The 18,005-nt window shown below is 37.6% G+C and overlaps 1 protein-coding gene across 1 annotated transcript in view; it reads right to left on the bottom strand.

Moving 5' to 3' along the window:
* Positions 1–6,389: 6,389 nt before the first annotated feature.
* SLC17A8 (solute carrier family 17 member 8) overlaps positions 6,390–18,005 on the bottom strand; it is a gene marked incomplete at both ends in the record, with an annotated part of 28,519 nt that continues 16,903 nt past the window's right edge. Inside the window, 8 exons of the mRNA XM_082753145.1 lie at positions 6,390–6,728; positions 7,385–7,512; positions 8,875–8,985; positions 10,327–10,459; positions 12,235–12,384; positions 14,074–14,213; positions 14,994–15,080; positions 17,760–17,847. Coding sequence (XP_082609271.1) covers positions 6,390–6,728; positions 7,385–7,512; positions 8,875–8,985; positions 10,327–10,459; positions 12,235–12,384; positions 14,074–14,213; positions 14,994–15,080; positions 17,760–17,847 — 1,176 coding nt within the window. The remainder of the gene's footprint in view (positions 6,729–7,384; positions 7,513–8,874; positions 8,986–10,326; positions 10,460–12,234; positions 12,385–14,073; positions 14,214–14,993; positions 15,081–17,759; positions 17,848–18,005) is intronic.

Below are 18,005 nucleotides of genomic sequence, written 5' to 3'. Positions count from 1 at the left end.
CATAGTGGGGATATGAATATGCCCTCCCACTGCACATATGGATGCACTACATGCAGAGGGGCCACAGGTGCAGCTCAAGAACATTGAGCTGGACCAGGAGCCCTGGGGAAAAAAGGAGGCTCAGATACAGATACAGATAAAGGAGGCTCTGGATACAGCTTAGGAGAGAAGGAACTATCAGTGGGCTGCACCTTGCCAGAAGTAAATATAGCAGCAGTGGGTACCGATCAGCAAGGGGTAGCTTTAAGCTGTTCACAGGTTTTAGTAAAGCTGGGACAGAGATTGGAACTAGGACAAATGTTCATGAACTATGCAGAAATGGACTTGGAAACACCAGCTGTTTCTCATACTCTTAACAGTTCCTGTAACCAGTTCAGCCAACAAGGGTAGGGCACAGAGATCCCGACTGCAGTTTCCCTCCCAGTTTTGTCAGTGACTTTGCCCCTCAGCTCTGTCCAAGGGTGGTGTTCCCTCTGTGCACTGGCAGAGCAGACAGCGCAGGGCAGGCCAGTGCAGCCTTGACCTTTGGCCAGCCAGGGTAATGCTTCAGCTACTGCTGCAGCTGTACTGCTGCTGCAAACAGGAGTGTCAGCCCAAAATGACCCTCTTTCTGGAAAAATAAAAAATGAAAACAAACAAACAAACAAAAAACAGAAGTTGCTAAAAAAAAAAAAAAAAAACAACAAACTTTTGTTATTATTGATTGCATGTTGTCCCAGTGTCTTATGTACTGTTTCACGAGGTGCCAAGGGTCAGGAGAAACCACTGGTAAAAACAAGAATAAAGATAAGGTCGACTGCAACTGTAGCTATTTTCTGCACCATGCCCAAAGCCCTGTAAACACTTAATTTACAGCCAGTATAGAGCAATGGGAAGTGAACAATGCAGGACAGAGGATATTGCATTCCCTTGCTAAGGGAAAACCTAATTTCTAGGGTTCTCCAAGCTGACTCTGCCTGCCCCATATGACTGTATTATTCCACAGGAGTAACAACATGCCCATTCATGTTGATTGTCCTTCATTTGTTTTTCTTATTAATGGTTATGTCTTCTGAATTCAAATTATCCTCTAGTACTATGATTTTCCCTTGCCCAACGTGAATCAGCAGGGATCCATAAGCTGCAAATTTCTACCAGCACAAACTACAGAACTGATCACTGTCAGGAAATAAATTGAGTCTCTGAGGACATCTTTCTTTTAATTACACAGATAGAGAGGCAGCAGAGAACAAGCAGATGGGATCAAAGTCCTCTCCCTAAAACAAGAGAAAGCCCCATTTCCCTTATCTTAATCGTGGCATCAGCAAGTTTCTCTAATTCCCCTGCTGTTCATTACAGCTATGCCCAGCAGACAGAAAACACCTGGCACAGTGCTGGCGGTGACTGCCAGTTCCTGAGAGGAGGGCTATCTTTATTGGCTACCTTAAACATTTCCTGGTTTACAAAAGTTGTTCTCTTACTGAAGGTGGTGCTCCAAAGATTCATGACAAACCTCTGGGCAACCATAACTCTGAGTTAATGAAGATTTATTTTTCATGAGTTCTAGTTTGCCTAACACATATTTAGCTGAGCTGCCGTGACCTGCTCAAAGGAGCTCTAAATTTGTTGTGTGCTAGAACTGAGCCTAAAACAAGGAGCAAAATAGATGCCAATTTTCTACAGCAAGATTCTGAGCTCTGGCTTTATTGAGCAGATAAACCCGGTTATAGATAAACAACCATAGTCTGTTGGCTGCTGCAGATATCTAATACACTAATTAAATGAGAGGCTAAATGAGTCAAGCTTTTATTATGAGGGAAACTTAAAATATCCAAATGGTATGCTCTCAGGGAAAAAATTGTTGGCTCTCATTATGTTATTTCAAAGATAGTTCAGCACAGAGAAACCAAATCTTACTGCATTTTTTACATATATTCCTCATATTCCTCATGCAATTCTGCATATAGAAGAGCTGTAAAAATGCTAAGCATTGTAAGCACTAATTCCCAAAAAGTTTGAGATAAAAAGGGAACAACTTTTGCTGTCACATCTAAACACTCTTATCAGCTGGATGTTAAGAAATGACTGATATCAGTATGTGAGTAATTAAAAGCATTTTTAGAAAGAAGCCTATCAGACTTTCTTCTGCATATACACATGGAGCTATGTAGTGCAAGTCGTGTTATCTACACAACATAAGCATTCATATGGCATAAGAATGAAGGGTTTTGAATCTCTCAATTTATTTATTCCTGATGTTATGACAGTTAAACTTTGAAATCCTGAGCGGAACTCCCTGAACTTTGGTGCCATATTAGGTTTTCACCCATCGTGTAGATTTTGAACTCAAAAATCTGCAAAACACCAAGTTCTGTTTCTGGAATTTTGATGCTGAATTCAGCCTTTCATCAGCCCTCTGCCTGCAGTGTCTGTCAACTACAACTTATGTTTGCTTTTTCTCTTTTTTGCTTTCTGCTTTTTTCATCACAGAATTCTCATTACTCTCTCTTAAAATACAAATAGTTAAATAGCACTTTCAAATTAAGATCTTCAAGTGAGAATGGGAAGCAAGAAATCTGGTTTTTACACAATTTTTCTTTTAAAAAATCCTTACAGATACGACTAAACTTTAAGTTCTCTGCAACTAACTGACATCAGGAGTCAACTGGAAATATTCATTTAAAGCCATGACATATTTTGCATGACCCTGAATTAATTTTTGCCTTGCTACTTTCAAATTAATTATGTTACACACATGAGACTCCTCCTGGCACTTTGCTAACATCTGGATGTGCTTATTATGTATTTTGTCCAGAACTCTGAATGCTTTTTGGACCAAGTGATTATTTCCCTGGATAAGTTTCTACTCGGGTGAACTTTCATTGTTTCTGTCATTAATTTGTCCCTTCTTATTACAAGGAAAATTTCATTTAATGCTTACATAAATGTAAGAGGAGTATTAACTACCGTTAAGCTTCTGTTGTGGTACCTGGAAAAAAAACAGGTGTCAAAGAAATAATAGCTGCAGCTTTGTTAAGAAAGACTGGTGAACAATTTACACCCAGGACTTACTGTGCTATTTTTCCTCTACTCAAATTATTATTTTGTGGTCTGTCAATTTTACTGTTTCACACTGAGAAGGGGGTGTATCTTTCTCTAGCTTGATTCAGATCTCTTTTCTGATACAAACCAAATCTTTCTTCCTTCTAGAAAACTATTTTCAAATAAAAACATTGAGTGTACGGGTGCTGTTTTATATTTGAAAATGCGAAGAAGCAATTTTTGACGTGGGGAAAGAAAAATCTGCAAATAATGAAATAACTGAATTTTAATAAAAAATAATATTTCTCAGAAAACACCATTTGGGTTATTTGCATCCATTAGCTGCAACTTTTTAGGTGTTAGGTTAGGGTTATGTCAGTTGTTTTCCTGATTCTTTAAATGTTTCAAATTCTAACATATTTTAAGAAGGTAGTTTTAGCAGAAACACCCTTAGTGACTGTGTTCTCTCAAATCCCACACGAGAAGACTCTTGAAGCAGATTGCAGATAAAGAGATCCAGCAATCCTGGAGTTATGAAGCCTATTTAATCTCAATAAATTGGCATCATTCTTGGTCATATAGTAATGTGGAAGCTATGAAGTAGATCAAACAGTTGATTAAGTAACAAAGATTTCCAGGAAAGAAAAGTAACTCCAACCAGTGCTGGTGTTTACAGTTTATGCAATACAACAGAAAATTTTAAAGCAGATGAAAAGGAAAGGGAGAAAGCCCAAATATCTGAATGTGATTACCTGGAAAAGCTTTGCAGTATGTAAATATAAGTTCAGCTTCTTGGACATAATATTGTGCCTGTGGAAGTTACGTTTAGAAAATAGAGTGCTTATATGCAAAAGCTTGTTCAAAAATTTTTGAACCGTTTCTTTCAAGGTTTTAAATAATATTCAACTGTTCAATGAAGTTATTTTCTGAACTAAAACAGAGTAGTCTGTTTGTGGATATGAAACGATTCTTCCACACCGTACCAAGTGTCACTTCTGACAGCTGTGATGCATACCTACATGTATGTCAGCAAGAAATAGCAGCTACACTGACCACAGAGGCAACTGAGCTCTTGTGTTTGGCTATTTCTGAAATTTTCAGGATGTTTGTAATTCTTTGTCGTAATAAAAACATTCACTCTCTTTGTGTTCCTTTAAGTGAAACAGTAGCATTTGCCCTCTTTATTAGTTGAAAAATCATTGTGTGGTCTTCTGTTACTAAAGCTAGTTGATTCTCTTCCACTTTCCTCTCTGCCAGATTATAGATAGATTCTTATATTAAGTCCTTTCATAATGCTGTTTTCCAGATAAAGAGCTCCTGTAGTAACTATGTGCATACTACATGATTGAAGAAGGAAGCAGAAGCTGTCTGTTTTGTGCATATGTGAAGAAGTGGCCTTCTTTCTATCACAAGATGTGATGGATGTTGCAACTTAGTTTGACATCAGCTGATCCAGGTTTTCTGATATACTGGTGAGAGCATTTGTCCACTTCCTGCCACTTAAATCCCCAAATGTTGACTATCACCTGCAAGAAAGATTATATTTTCCTGTATCTGTTCTAAAAGCAAGTAGTAAAATAAACAACTCCAGTCTAAACTGAAGTGTAAATTTTTGAATAAATATCTATACTTATATATGAAGAAGCTTATTAATAAACTGCATTGTGTTGAGGTAGGATTGCACTGTTCTATAACAATGCTCATATAATTAAATTATCTGATAATACCAATTAAAAATCCTCACTAAAATGACATTAGATGTGCCTTCACCTCACTTTAGTTATCCATATATACTGTTGTAGATTGGATTGTGCTGGGTAGGAAATGAACCAGTGACATATAAAGAGAATTTGCTAACTTCCTACTCTCCGTGTTTAGTTACATTTGTAGGGAATATAAATCATCCACAGATTCAAATGAATGTACAAGTGTACTTCCACTCATGGTATTCAATTGTGCTTCAACAAAACAGCAAAATGAGTATTAGAAATGTTCTCATCTTGTGTGCATCACAGTGGCTGTATACGGTACATAAGAACAATAATAATGAAATATAACAAAGCACATCATAGACTAGACAAGATCGCTTTCACTTGATTTAATGAGGCAATAATCATAAGATAAGACAATTTAAATCATATATTACTAAAATTCTCCATTCTGAAATGAATATTAATGCCACAATGGGTCTCTGAGTTGCAGCTAACTGTTTATGATGACACAGCATGCTCCACTGGTTGATTCTAAAACTTGTAGGAAAATGCAAAAGCCACTTTATATTGTAAACCATATACCTATAGCAAAATAAAATTACTTTCAGACACAGAAATTCTGTTAACTCTTAGATGGTACAGTGCTTCATTTGTAGCAACAGTGAGACTGTGGCATAGATGAAGAAAAAGTCATAGATCCAGAACTGAAGACTTCACTTGTGTAAGCCCATTTGCCTAAATGAAGATTGTTGGGGTTGACATCAGGAACTCTATCATTATAATACTAGAAAAATATATTTAAATTACTTCACAATAATGAATTGAATGAGAAACCTAATCCCAGCAGGATGATGATTTCCTTTCATAAGGATTAATAATATCGCATCACTAATGATGATTTTGTATTCAAAATTATTTCATGCTGGCACAAAATCTTTGGAGGGGGACAAATCTCACAAGTATGCATTTTATCTCCTTATCCATACCCTGTGGACTATCCATATAAAGCAGTCTGATGATTAATTTAAAGGAACTGTTGAAGCAATACTGTGCCATCTTTGTTATATGTTCCTCTTCCTGTTGTTGAGTGACTATTAGTAATTAATTAGAGTCTCATGTCATAAATCCTTTTTTCCCTCCACTTTGATCTTTTAGCATGAGCTTGCAGTTTGACATGGGTTAAGCAGCTCAAATACCAACCAACAAGAATCCTAAAAAGGCAAAACAGGGTCCCTCAGGGCAGACTCTTACACTGCTAGAGCCCCAGCAACCACATATATATCACTGTGGATCCACCGTTTGATATGACCTTGTCCTTTCTCTATTCAGTTGAGAAAGTGAGGGCACTCATTGCTCCCACAGTCATAGGCTTCCACCAGGCAGGACCTTTATCAGGGCTGCTCATTTCCTACCAGGCACAGGAGCTTCTCCCAAACAGATCCAGTGGCAGAGTGAAGACCTAGTGTCACTTCTCTCAGTGCCACAGTTAGATATCTTCCATACTGATAGAAGGGAATAACCACTCCTTGTGTCTGGCCACAATGCCAATTTTACACAATTGACTAAGAAAATACATATGGATACCAGATGATTTGGGGCAGCTAGGCAGAAGGGGAGATGGGAGTAGCTGCTATATAAACCTTACAATTTCAAGTACTATGACAAATCTTGAAAATTTCCATTTTCATAATGGTAAGAAGTCTGTTCTTCCATATCTTGAGTTATTTGCTTTTGTTTTCTCCATTCCCTTCTCTGTACTTCACTGTTTTGATTGGTAGCACCATACATTTTCTTTGGACTTACAAAAGTTTCATTGTTCATCTCAGTTTCTTCAGCCAGTTCATCTTGATCAATTATGCCACATTTCTCTTCATTGAGATTTTCAGGGTCAGCCCATTCCTGCTTCTCCCCAGAAGCAAAGATAGCATAGAATATCACTCCACTGTAATGCACCAAGGCTGCAATCAGAAAGACGTTTTGCCATTCTTCACGCGTCTGAAAGAACAGTGCAGGTCTCATTAAGTTTGCAGTAAAAAGAAATATTAATGTGTGAATTAGACCATGAATTAGCACATACTGAACAATGACTGTGATCATTGTTTGATTCCCGATGTTACAAATAGAAAAAAAAACATGGGGTGTATTGTGAAGATTTTTTATTTCATAATAATGGCTAATACAATAGCAAAATGTTGGGTTCTGTTATTTTGGTTTTTGTTTGCATACTTTTTACTACAGTGAAAGTTCTCTCTGCAATGTGAAACATTCATGGAGTTGGAAAAGCTGAGCTCTTACTAACAACTGAGTTAATCTTAATCACAAATCAGTGATTGCTTAGGAACCCTACCAGAGTTGCATTGCAGAGGAGTTTCCCAAGTCAGCCCCGTAATCATTTCCTAGTAGAATAGATACATTGCAGAGACTCAGCCTGAGGTGGTATAAAATAATATCTCCCTACACAGATAGTTAGTTTTTAATAGCTGAGAATCTGGCCCCTGTACTGTTGTAGAAGTGGACTTTTAAAATAAACAAACAACAACAGAAAGAAGCTGCAAAGATTGATGATGAAATGGAGTTCCCAGGAAGCTTTGAAATGTCTTAACTTTTGCTGTATAATGTAATCCTTCCTAGAAGACATGGAGAATTGTTACCTTATGTTTTGTCATTGCACCAACAATGAGTGGGCACACCATGCCTGACAGTGTCCCCACACCATTGGAGATCCCCATCAGAATGCTGGCGTAACGTGGGGCTATGTCCAAGTGATTCACGTTGAATCCTACAACATGTAAGAGAAATAGTCAACTTTGTGCAACCAAGCCAGCAGGGTTTTCTCCAGCCATGCTGGCTGAACAAGCCTGAAACAAGTAGGAAAACACATATAAGAAGGGTAGTATTTTCTTAATGATAAAGATGGAAGATATGTTGTAACTCTTTAACCTTTTTCAAACACCCTTTTTTCTTCACCTATGGGGACCATGTTGTGTAGAAAATATAGCTTGTTCTTGCTTCTTGGTAGTGGGAAGTCCCATTTCATACTGAAACAATGCACTCAGCAAACATTTTCAATTAGGGAGTGAAGGTCTGATGTTTGTTTGTCTGATGTTTTTAAAAAGTTTTTATTTATGTAGTAGTGTTTTTAAACATATTTTCCTATTCCTTAAAGAATATTTTAACAACATACTGAAACAAACAAACAAAAGGCTAACAACAAAATCAGGATATAAAACAGTAAGAAAATTAATTACCCTAACTATAGCGTATCTTCTGGGTAAATATTTCATTAAGAAATAAAAACAAAGAGTGAAAATCAGCTCAGATAATAACTGTGCTTTAGGTAATGAAAATTAGTCATATGAACCATGGATGATCACAGGAAAGGGTGATGAATTCCAGATTCGTGTGATTAAGTACAGTAAAAAGCTGCATGCTGGGAAAATTCTACAATAAAAACTGATTGATAGAAATGGCCTGCCAAGCATAAACCTCATAACTGAGTAGCACAACTATTTCCCATTTGTGTAAGCTAAGACTGAAGACCAGCAGTTATTTTGCTGGTCAGTTTTGTTCAGTAGGTCCATCTCCTTGTCATTTTCAAGCTGGTGGGCTTCCATTTTCATAAGAGTTATGTTATTTTTAATTCAAAGTCAGTCTGAGACTGGCAAGCCCCATGCAACTGGCAGAAACAGCTGTTCTAGCTGTTCTGGGGTGGTTATAGGACACAACAGAGATGGAACAGGCCTAGAAAGAACAAACTGGCAGCTACAGTTGGCCATGGGGTTGCAACCAATACCCTTTGAGTAACTATTAATTCCAGAGTAATTCTTTCTCCCTCTTGTAAAAGATACCCTTTATGGAAGGATAAGAGGTGTCCAACACCATAAATAGGCATTAGAAACCAAACAGCACAAAGCTGTTGTAAAATGGAGACAATATAGAGCAGGTTCTTTCAAAGATTCATGTTCTACATGCAACATGTTTCATAGATACAGAAATAAATTATTCCTGATCTAGGAAATAGTAGGGAATATGCCATAAACAGCCATGCTAAGAGGAAACAAAATAATAGAAATTATGATAGTGACAACAGTAACATCACTTTTATTATTAATAATAAAATCAATAGTAAGATTATTCTTACCTGAAATTGCAAAGCCACTGAAACCTACTGCTAACACCAGAAAGGAAATAGCCACGCCTTTTGTATGAGAATAACCAACCACCAAAAGCAAGGTTGCTTCCATTCCAAAGCCTTCAAATTAAACACATGGGAATAAATTACATTCTAATTGCTATTAGTCACAGAGATACCATTAAGGTCTAGCCAAAATAGTAGCTTAATATGACTCAAAGTTATGTCATATCTTAAAGCTATTCTTGAACACACTTGTCAGCCTTGTGGATTCGCAGGAACATTTAAATATTTATTGTGGAGAATATACTTGCAGGACATTTTATTTTTGTTGTTGTTGTTGTTGTTCAGAATATACTTTTTACTCCCTGTTTTTGTATAAATGACCCAAGGAACAGGGGAATTTAATTCATCGAGCAGTAGAGAGAAACGATGAAAAAGTGATTCTGTGAAAAGCACTGTAAAATTCACAGAATAAAACACATAACAGGGTACGGAGAAAAATACATTTTTCCTTCAATTTCTTATGGCTGTAGTGATGTGACAAGTTCTTGGCAGATGGAACAAAGGAGTATTTTTCAGATAAGTGTTTCATCAAGACAATAGGACATGCCTGGGTGTCACAGGCAACTCATAGTCTTTGGCATTACTGGAAATTATCATTTTCTAATATGTATTATGATCCTTCTGTTTATTTTTTTGAATGACGCTGAAAGTACTCCCTGAAAATACAATGAATAATGAGAAAATGAGAATCCTTTGTGAAGATATATTGCCAAACTGTGTGGCATCTCTAACTGCAGGCATCTCTATTTCAGGCAGCCTGTGACATCCATAAATAATGTAAGCCAGGATCTGGCAGAGGAGCATAACTCCACAGGCTATCTGGCTTCAAATTTTTGCTCTAATTTAGTATATCCCAGTTACATGCAGATGTCATTGATATTTCAGTTCTAGTGACTGATCTAGAAATAAATTATTTTGTGCTGAGTAAAAATGAGTCAGTCCATCCCCCACTTTTCTTTTACATGACATCTCCAGCCTAAATTTGTCAGTGGACTCTGCTGGAATAGCACACAGGAACACAGGCAGTTAATGCAAAGCTGTATCCACTGGGAAGGGGTCTCTCCAGCACCACAGCACATGGCTAGCTTAGTCGATACAAATTTGCAGAATGAGACCTATGTTATCAGAATCTCATCTGAGTGAGTCCTTATTGCCTTTCTAATTATTAACAATGCATATTGCCTCCTCCCTTTTTAAAAGGATGTGCCTGATGAGTAAGGATTTACAGTATGAGGACATCTAACATCAGCTCTCCATTAAATGTTTCAGATTAATCAACTGCAAAAGTAAACTAGAATTTTTTCTCTAATTACAATAAAATGTGGACCAAACTATGATATCTGCATCAGGTGAAGCACATAACTGTAATATTGTATTTTCAGAATCCAGCAGTACCTCCACAATTCATGACCTTCCTTACAGTGGTAGTGGTTAAAATCTTCCTGCTCCGTAAGAAGTCAGCTAGCTGCCCTCCAATGGGTACGATGATTGTCATGACCATGTGGGGAACTGCAGACAAAAGGCCAACCTGCAATTAGACAAATGAGTGCTTAGTGTTCATATACTTCCTCAGGATTTAGGAGGAAAAGATCAAGAACTGTTTCTCTTTTCTTCACGTTTTTCTCCCCTCTCTTAGACACATTTTTAGAATGCATCTTTGTGTGGATTATGGACCCTTCCTCCAACAGGACCTGCAAACAAAACCTGGGTGAACTTAGGCTGCCTTTATCCCAGCTTTAAGGGTTTCTAGGGGCTTGAGAGACTCCATCATGCTCCCATCCAGGCAGTACCAGCTTTTCTCCCAGGTATTTTCCAGCTCTGAGTCCTTGTGCCTATGCAAGGGGCACAAGGAAAGGACCCAAGCTATAATAAAAAGAAAGCAGAGAACTCTGTCTAAAAAGTCTGGAGCTGGTGCTCCAAAGTAGTTTTTCCTCTTTCCAACGACCAGCAAAAGAGCACAAGTCTGGTTTAATTTAGCTAGTTAGATGCTCAAAGCAGGGTGGTGTGAATGTCTCCTCATGGCCCAGGAGGAGAAGCCAGAGTACAAGTGAGAATCTCACCTTAGAAATATCATGCACTATCCCTGCTTTCCAGTGATTGCAGTAAAGACTTGCATAGAGAACTGTTAACATTTTCTTTTGTAGATACCAGAAAACCCTTCCGTATGTGTTCTATGTTAGACTGTTCTGCCTCAGTTTTGAACTGCTTTTATGTATTTTTATTATTCATGTTCTTAAAGAACACCTTTCTGCATAACAAATCTCTCTCTGTTAGCTGTCACTATTTTAATGAAGGTAGCACCTGCACATTGTGTAGGCAACAAATGAATATTCAACATAAAACACAAAAATATTAAATAATTTTACAAATAATTAAGCATACTTTTGAAGTCATGCATGTTCTTCTACTCTTGTGAGATTAGGGCCTATTGTTGTTCATCTTCTCTCATTTTCTAGCAAAGGATTCTTACTTTTACTGTTAGCTCTGGTACTTATCCCATATACATCAAAAGACGTTTTTCAAAAATTTAGTGGCCAGCATGTCATCCTCTAGAGGTTTTTCTTTGAAGAAGTAATTTAGTGGGAAGTTTGAGTTTATTTTCTAGGATGTATAGCCTCCTTATACTGACACTGAGTCAGTTTTACATTAGTTTTTAATTAGTGAACACTAGCATTTATGAAAGGGAATTCAGAATAAACAAACCCATTTTGTCTCAATAGCCCTTTTCTTCATACTAGTGTTGCACCTGGCCATTCAGAGCATCATTGCTCTGAATAAATAATTTATTGTTATATTGAACCAATATAGTGCTATATTGAAATAATTTATAACACAGTCAGTAGGTTTTTTTAAAGGAAAGTTGGAAAAACTTTTCTGGAACAATCATTTTTCATTCCTTATTCAAGCTCTGAAGAGGTAGTATAGGAACACTGTCTTTAATGAAGTGGCAGGCAATATCAATCCATGCAGAATTTGACCCCTGATTGTCAATGAAATGTAATCAAAAACAAAGAAAAGGAGGATAAAAGTTGCCTGGCAAGTAACACTAAACAAAATGTGCATTTCTCTTTACTTACCTGGTGTTTTTCATGATGTGTTTCTTTTTTATCAATGAAAGTAACTTTCTTTTTGCTAAGAATTTGATGCTAACAAGATTTCATATCTATCAGGTCAGTAAAAGTATGCCATCCCAGCTACTAGGAATAATCTACTGAAATTGCTCAAGAGGGATCTGGAGATCTTCAGCACTCTGCATCCCCTGAGGTGGGGTCTAAAGGTCACTGATTCATCTCAGATGTTTACCTTGCTTATTGCAAATCCAAAGACTTCTTCAAAGTAAGCAGGCTGACTTATAAGGAGCAAATAGAAGGTCCAGCTTCTGCAAAAGTTCGCCACAATGATTGCATAAACTGGCATTGAAGTGAAAAATCTTTTCCAGGGAGTACTAAATTTCTAGGAAAACAAAACAACGACAACACAAACAAAGGCATTTTTGAGTAGGCAGAAGGCAGAATGAAGAGATGAGTATCTTTTATTATCAGGACTATTCATTATATTTCATCCAATTTACAATGTAAGTGGATAAAAGGATATGTCCTGAATTAGTGGCAAAAGAGAGGCAGAGAAACTTTCTTGGAATAGATAAGATTTTTAGGATGACTACTTTACTATTATTGTTGTTTGCTGAAATTACAAATGATCTTCTGAAATCCCATTGCTGGGATAACAGGATCAATCAGAGTCAATGTAAACTAGAGAAAATATTGTGCTGTTCCCAACATTTTGACATAACGAGGTTTCAGCACAGGGATTATGAAAAAAGTTTAGCTTTTCCAAGCTAAAAAAAACAACTGGTAGTGCAGCAGCAGGCAACTTCAACCTAATTCATTTCATTCAGCAAAAAAAATCTGTGGCAGGGAATTTAATTTATATAACTTCTTTTTGGTGTTTTCTTTCTATTTATGCTTCAGTATTCCATACAGCAGGAAAAGAATAAAATAAAATAAAATAAAATAAAATAAAATAAAATAAAATAAAATAAAATAAAATAAAATAAAATAAAATAAAATAAAATAAAATAAAATAAAACAAAACAAAACAAAACAAAACAAAACAAACACTTCAGATCCATATCCACTTGAAATAGAATTGAAACCAGAAGGTAAACCAAGTAACTGTATACACAATATACATTATTGTGTATATACAATATACATTATACAATATACATTAGTATTTACCTTTCATTAAAATTGTAGTGTTCTACAAGCAACAGTATGCCTGCAGGCGTGTGTGAACACATGATGGTGCTACTAGTGTCCTCTGCAGTAAAACCACTGTACAGCAAGAGCAAAAGCATGACTGGAAACAAGTGTGTGTGTCTCCGAACAAGGCCTGAGTAACTTCAGCCAATTTTCAGGAGCATGCCCAAAAGGAGTCTGATACTTTATACTTTCACCAAGGTTGTTATCCAAAACATGTACAGGAAAGAGTTTGGAGTTATTTTTTTTTTTCATAATGTTCAAGACTAAAAGCCAAGAAGGAAAAATGTATCAAGAAATATCTTTGGCTTTCACATCTAGCAAAAAAAGTGTAACCTAAACAAATGGAGAGAAGTGTGATAGGAAAATAGGATTTTGCTTTTAAGTTGGCAGGATCTTCCAGGATCTTCTTGGAGAGAGAAGTCTTAAAATAATGCACTGAGGTACTGTGAGAGAGAGCAGGGCAGAAATCCTCGCCTGAGCTCTCAGAATTTCGGTCATCCTTGGCAGGAACCCAAAAGGCAGCTGGATATTTCCATAAAGTTTTTTTTGTTTGTTTGTTTTTATCAAACTCAAGATCAGGAGATCAGAGTGTGTTGTTCCCTGCTCTCCCCACTCATTTCCCCTCCCCAGAGTGGGGGTGCTCTATAAGTCAAGAGACGAAACAGCACAACATGTTTTGCCTGTTGCTGAACTTGTCCAGCTGCATGAGCTTGATCCTGCAAATTTCATAAGATGAAAAGCCTCTAAACATCAACACAAATAGCTTTGCTGTTCTTATGAAGCTGACGGTATCCATCCCATTATATGCTAACATTGTGCAAAGTGCTCATAAATTATAACCAGCCAGTAAAAAGATTTTTTTTTTTTTTTTACTTACGTTTGCACTAGCTAGGCTAGCTCCTTCTCCAATACTTGTTTCTATATATATTCTTTCTTCACTGGTTATTGTTGGATGTGCAGCAGGGCTCTCATAGGCATGAAGCAGCCAAAACAAGTACCAAACTATCCCAAACATTCCTGGAGAGGCAGGAAAAGCAAAGCTTGGTTTTAAAAACCAATAAAGCCATACTTCAATATCTATACGTATTGAAGTTTGTTTCAAGAGCCAATTAAACCAAGTCTGCATAGAAAATATGCTCAGAGAAGGAAGAAAAAATGATTCCCAACTCTGTATATTGTATGCCTGTTTGCAAAGCATTTGAGTATTCTGTCACTCGTATGACATGGCACATGTGGAACAGAGAAAAGGCAGAAGCAAAGTTTCATGTGGGACCAGGAGAAGGAAAAAAAAAGACTCATTTTAACATGGTCACACTCTGTGTACAAGGACTTCACAATCAGATTTCAATGGCAAATCTTATGGTGCATTCTGCACCATAAGTTTTCTCTGTCAGAAGACAGAGAAAACCCGACTCAGCCACATGGGGCAGATTTCTCAGAGCAGAAGGTTTCAGAGGCATTAGGCTCCCCACTGGCAGCACATGCTGCCCCATGCGCTGTAGTGTGTGCTCTGGGACATGTAACACTTGAGTGTTTGTGCTATGGAGCAACCTGCACAACTGCATCCAGTCCTGTCACTGGGTGACCATGGGCTGCAGTTTGGCCTTTAGAATTTTAAAACACAATACAACAGATTATAAAACAAAAGTTTTAAAAGCTGCAGTAAGTCGAGAATGAAGTGGAAGACCCATTTGTAACCACTCCCCAGAATGACTTTGATTCACACCTGTTACACAGACTTAAAACTGCTGGCAGTACCAGTCTAGGAGCAGAGATCCTTTATGTTAAGCAACTCACCATAAATATAAAAGACTGATGACCATCCTATATATTGTACTAGCACACCTGCCAATGGCATGGCGACCACTGCACCTGCATAAGACCCTGGGAAGAAAAAGAGTGAAGAAAACATGTCAGCAATGATAGATGAGCCCAGTCTTCACTATAGTCAGTATAGGCAGGTGCACACAGAGGCAGAACTGGAGGGATGCGTCTGTTTGAGCAGCATTTTGTGAACATACATGCTAGGATATGTCATAGAAATGGGAAATTTTGCTTGGGATGGTGAGAAAGACACCCTCAGTGGGGTGGGATCATTTTGCAGCTAGAAGGGCTGTGCCCTTGAAGTGGGTAAATGGGATTCACAAAGCTGACACAATCAGCATACAACCATTCAGGTATAAGTTTTGTGAGCTGAAGAGGGAAGTCCCTCCTAATCCTGAGGCATAGAAGATAAAGTCCAGAGAAGCCAGAGGCCCAAGTTTCAAAAGTCGTCTTGGTGTCCAGAAATCCTGATGGCTGCAGAGATGCTGAGAAGCTTGTATTGTGGCTCTAGCCCCTCCACCCAACAAGCACCATGAGTGGCGGGAGCATTCAGACCAACCCTGAGTCTGTTTAACCATGTTTAGTTCATGTAGGCAGCATGGACAAACAGCTGGAATATATAGCCAAATATTGTCAGGAGAAAAAAAAAGAAAAAAAAAAAAAAGAAAAAAAAAGAAAAAAAAGTGGGCTGTGCCAAGCTTTTCAGATTGGGAAATATGTAAAACTGGTGAAACATATTGCTGAGTGACTTGCAGAAAGTGCTGAGTATTTAAATGCTTGGCAAGGAATTTCCATGAAGATCCAAATGTGAATTTATGTAATCTGGATATTTGATTTCAGTTCAAAACAATGTCAGTGGCTTCACATATGAGATGTATTGCTTTGAATTATTCCAGAGAATCAGATAGTTGTGTTTTTGACATTATTACATGCTTTGTTAATGAACACCTTTAACCTAAAACTGCTGGCAAATGCAGAGGAACACCTCACTCTGTTCTTCAGCAAATACTTCTCTGCAATCAGAAGTGACCCTTCTCCTTTGTCTCTGTGTAAGTCAGTGTTCTTGCAGCAGTAGCAAAGCCCCAGGCAAGAAAATAGATAATCAGGGAATGTGTTCCTAATTTTTTCATTGTTCCTCTTCACCTTTCAAGTGTAAGAATTGGTGCTCTGTAGCAACTAAAATGGGTACTGGGCTACAAAGAGGATCTTTCTCTACCCAGTGCTAGGAATTCACCATTGAGGGTGGCGGGTTTTTTTTGGTCTGTTCTTATGCAGTAATTTGAAACCCCTAAATAATCGCTATATCCTGGAGTTATTTGTAGAAAAATAAAATTCCCACAGTATTAAAGAAGGCTTTTTTTCACATTTTACTCTTCTTTTTATCATTCCACGTGTATTTTAATGCTGTATTTTCCCAAGTCTTCCAGTTCCACTGCTAATGGACAGTTGCAGTTTTTCCTGCGACTCTTTCATTTTCTATTGAATATTATCTCTAACAGACATTTATCTACAGGTGGCTTTACCCTACCACCTACATTTGTTTTTATTGTTTTCTATTCCTCCGTTCTGACCTGCTCACTCTTCAAAATCTCACTGTTTCTGTTTTTTCTTTAGTATTATTAGGTACCGGCTCACCTGTCCAATTTCACTTTTACAAATGGGAAAGGACACCAAATACAGATGATGAGTGTTTCTTAGAGGATAAGAAATGACAGACTGAATTAATGAGTAGTGCCTTTTCTGACACTCCCAACACAGCTCATCTGCAATTGAAGCAGAAACATTTCAGCTCTGTACTACACATGTCTGGACCTTTTAGGGTGAGAGTGGAAGGAGTACATTTTATTTATGCTTTATCTTCCTCCCATGTAGCCATCTACACAAATCTAGCCTGGAGTCAATGAGGAGTCAATGAATACTAGCATTCACAGTTTTCCCTGGAATTAGCAGCTAGGCAGGCTCACCAAAAGAAGAAATAAAAGGGCCAGAAAGGTGTGAGAGTCACAGTCATTTTTCCTAGCAAGACAATGTGGTGGTGCAGAGTGTCCTGCAGCATCTCTATTCAAAAATTTCTACCCAGGGAATGGAATTAAATGAGAAAAATAAAACTACTTTTTGTAGTGTGGCTGAGACCAAAAAGAGAGTATCCTTGAAGAACAAGGTGTAAACCTCAGTATTTTTCCTGCTCCCTGTTCCATAACAAGGTTTAAGGCTCTTGCCAGAGGCTAGAAAGATTCCAAATGGAATGAAAGAATTTGATTTCTCCCATCTGTCCACTGGGTTCCTCTCCCCAGAGTCTTCTGAAACTTTCCACCAGCCATCTTCTAGAAAGTTGACTGTCAACATTAGAAAGGGATGCAGTAAGCAGAGCAAAGTACAAGCCTGACCAAGTCCTCAAGTCCTTTAAAATAATCAAGTGCATACTTGATTAGAAGAGTCAATTCAATACATATAACAAATAGAATCCCTGAAGATGAGCAAATGAAAAAGAAAAAAAAAAGTGTAATTTCTCTCATCTGACATTTCTAGACTTGTTTTACTTTACCATTGGAGTCATTTTGAGGAGGATTGTTTTTAAATAATAAAGGGGGGGTCATTAAAAAAAAAATGTTCTTGAGCTGAGTGCAAGCTAATGTGGCCATAGGTAGATGCAGCAAAAGGCAGAAGGTTTGCATTTCTCTTGTAAATCATGAAATTACTAAAGTATATGTCTATATACTTTCAAACCTATCAACTTACCACAGAATGATGTGGTTGCCAACCTGCTTCTCTCCAGTGGAGGAGCCCACTTACTCCACATCCCATGGCAGGCTGGGTAGGTGACACCCTGTTAGACATTTCACACATCATGATTTGCTTTCACTGCATTTCTACTTCAAGCAGTTGCTGACACTGTCAACCTGTCTAACTTTTTGTCACCATGGAACTATGTAGAAAAGGTTAAGTAAGCCTGGAAGACCTTTATTTTTGCAATATGAAGATGGT

This window comes from Aythya marila (assembly GCF_965140915.1).
Source record: "Aythya marila genome assembly, chromosome: 1".
Lineage (NCBI taxonomy): Eukaryota > Metazoa > Chordata > Aves > Anseriformes > Anatidae > Aythya > Aythya marila.
This window is presented reverse-complemented; position numbering and strand designations above follow the sequence as displayed.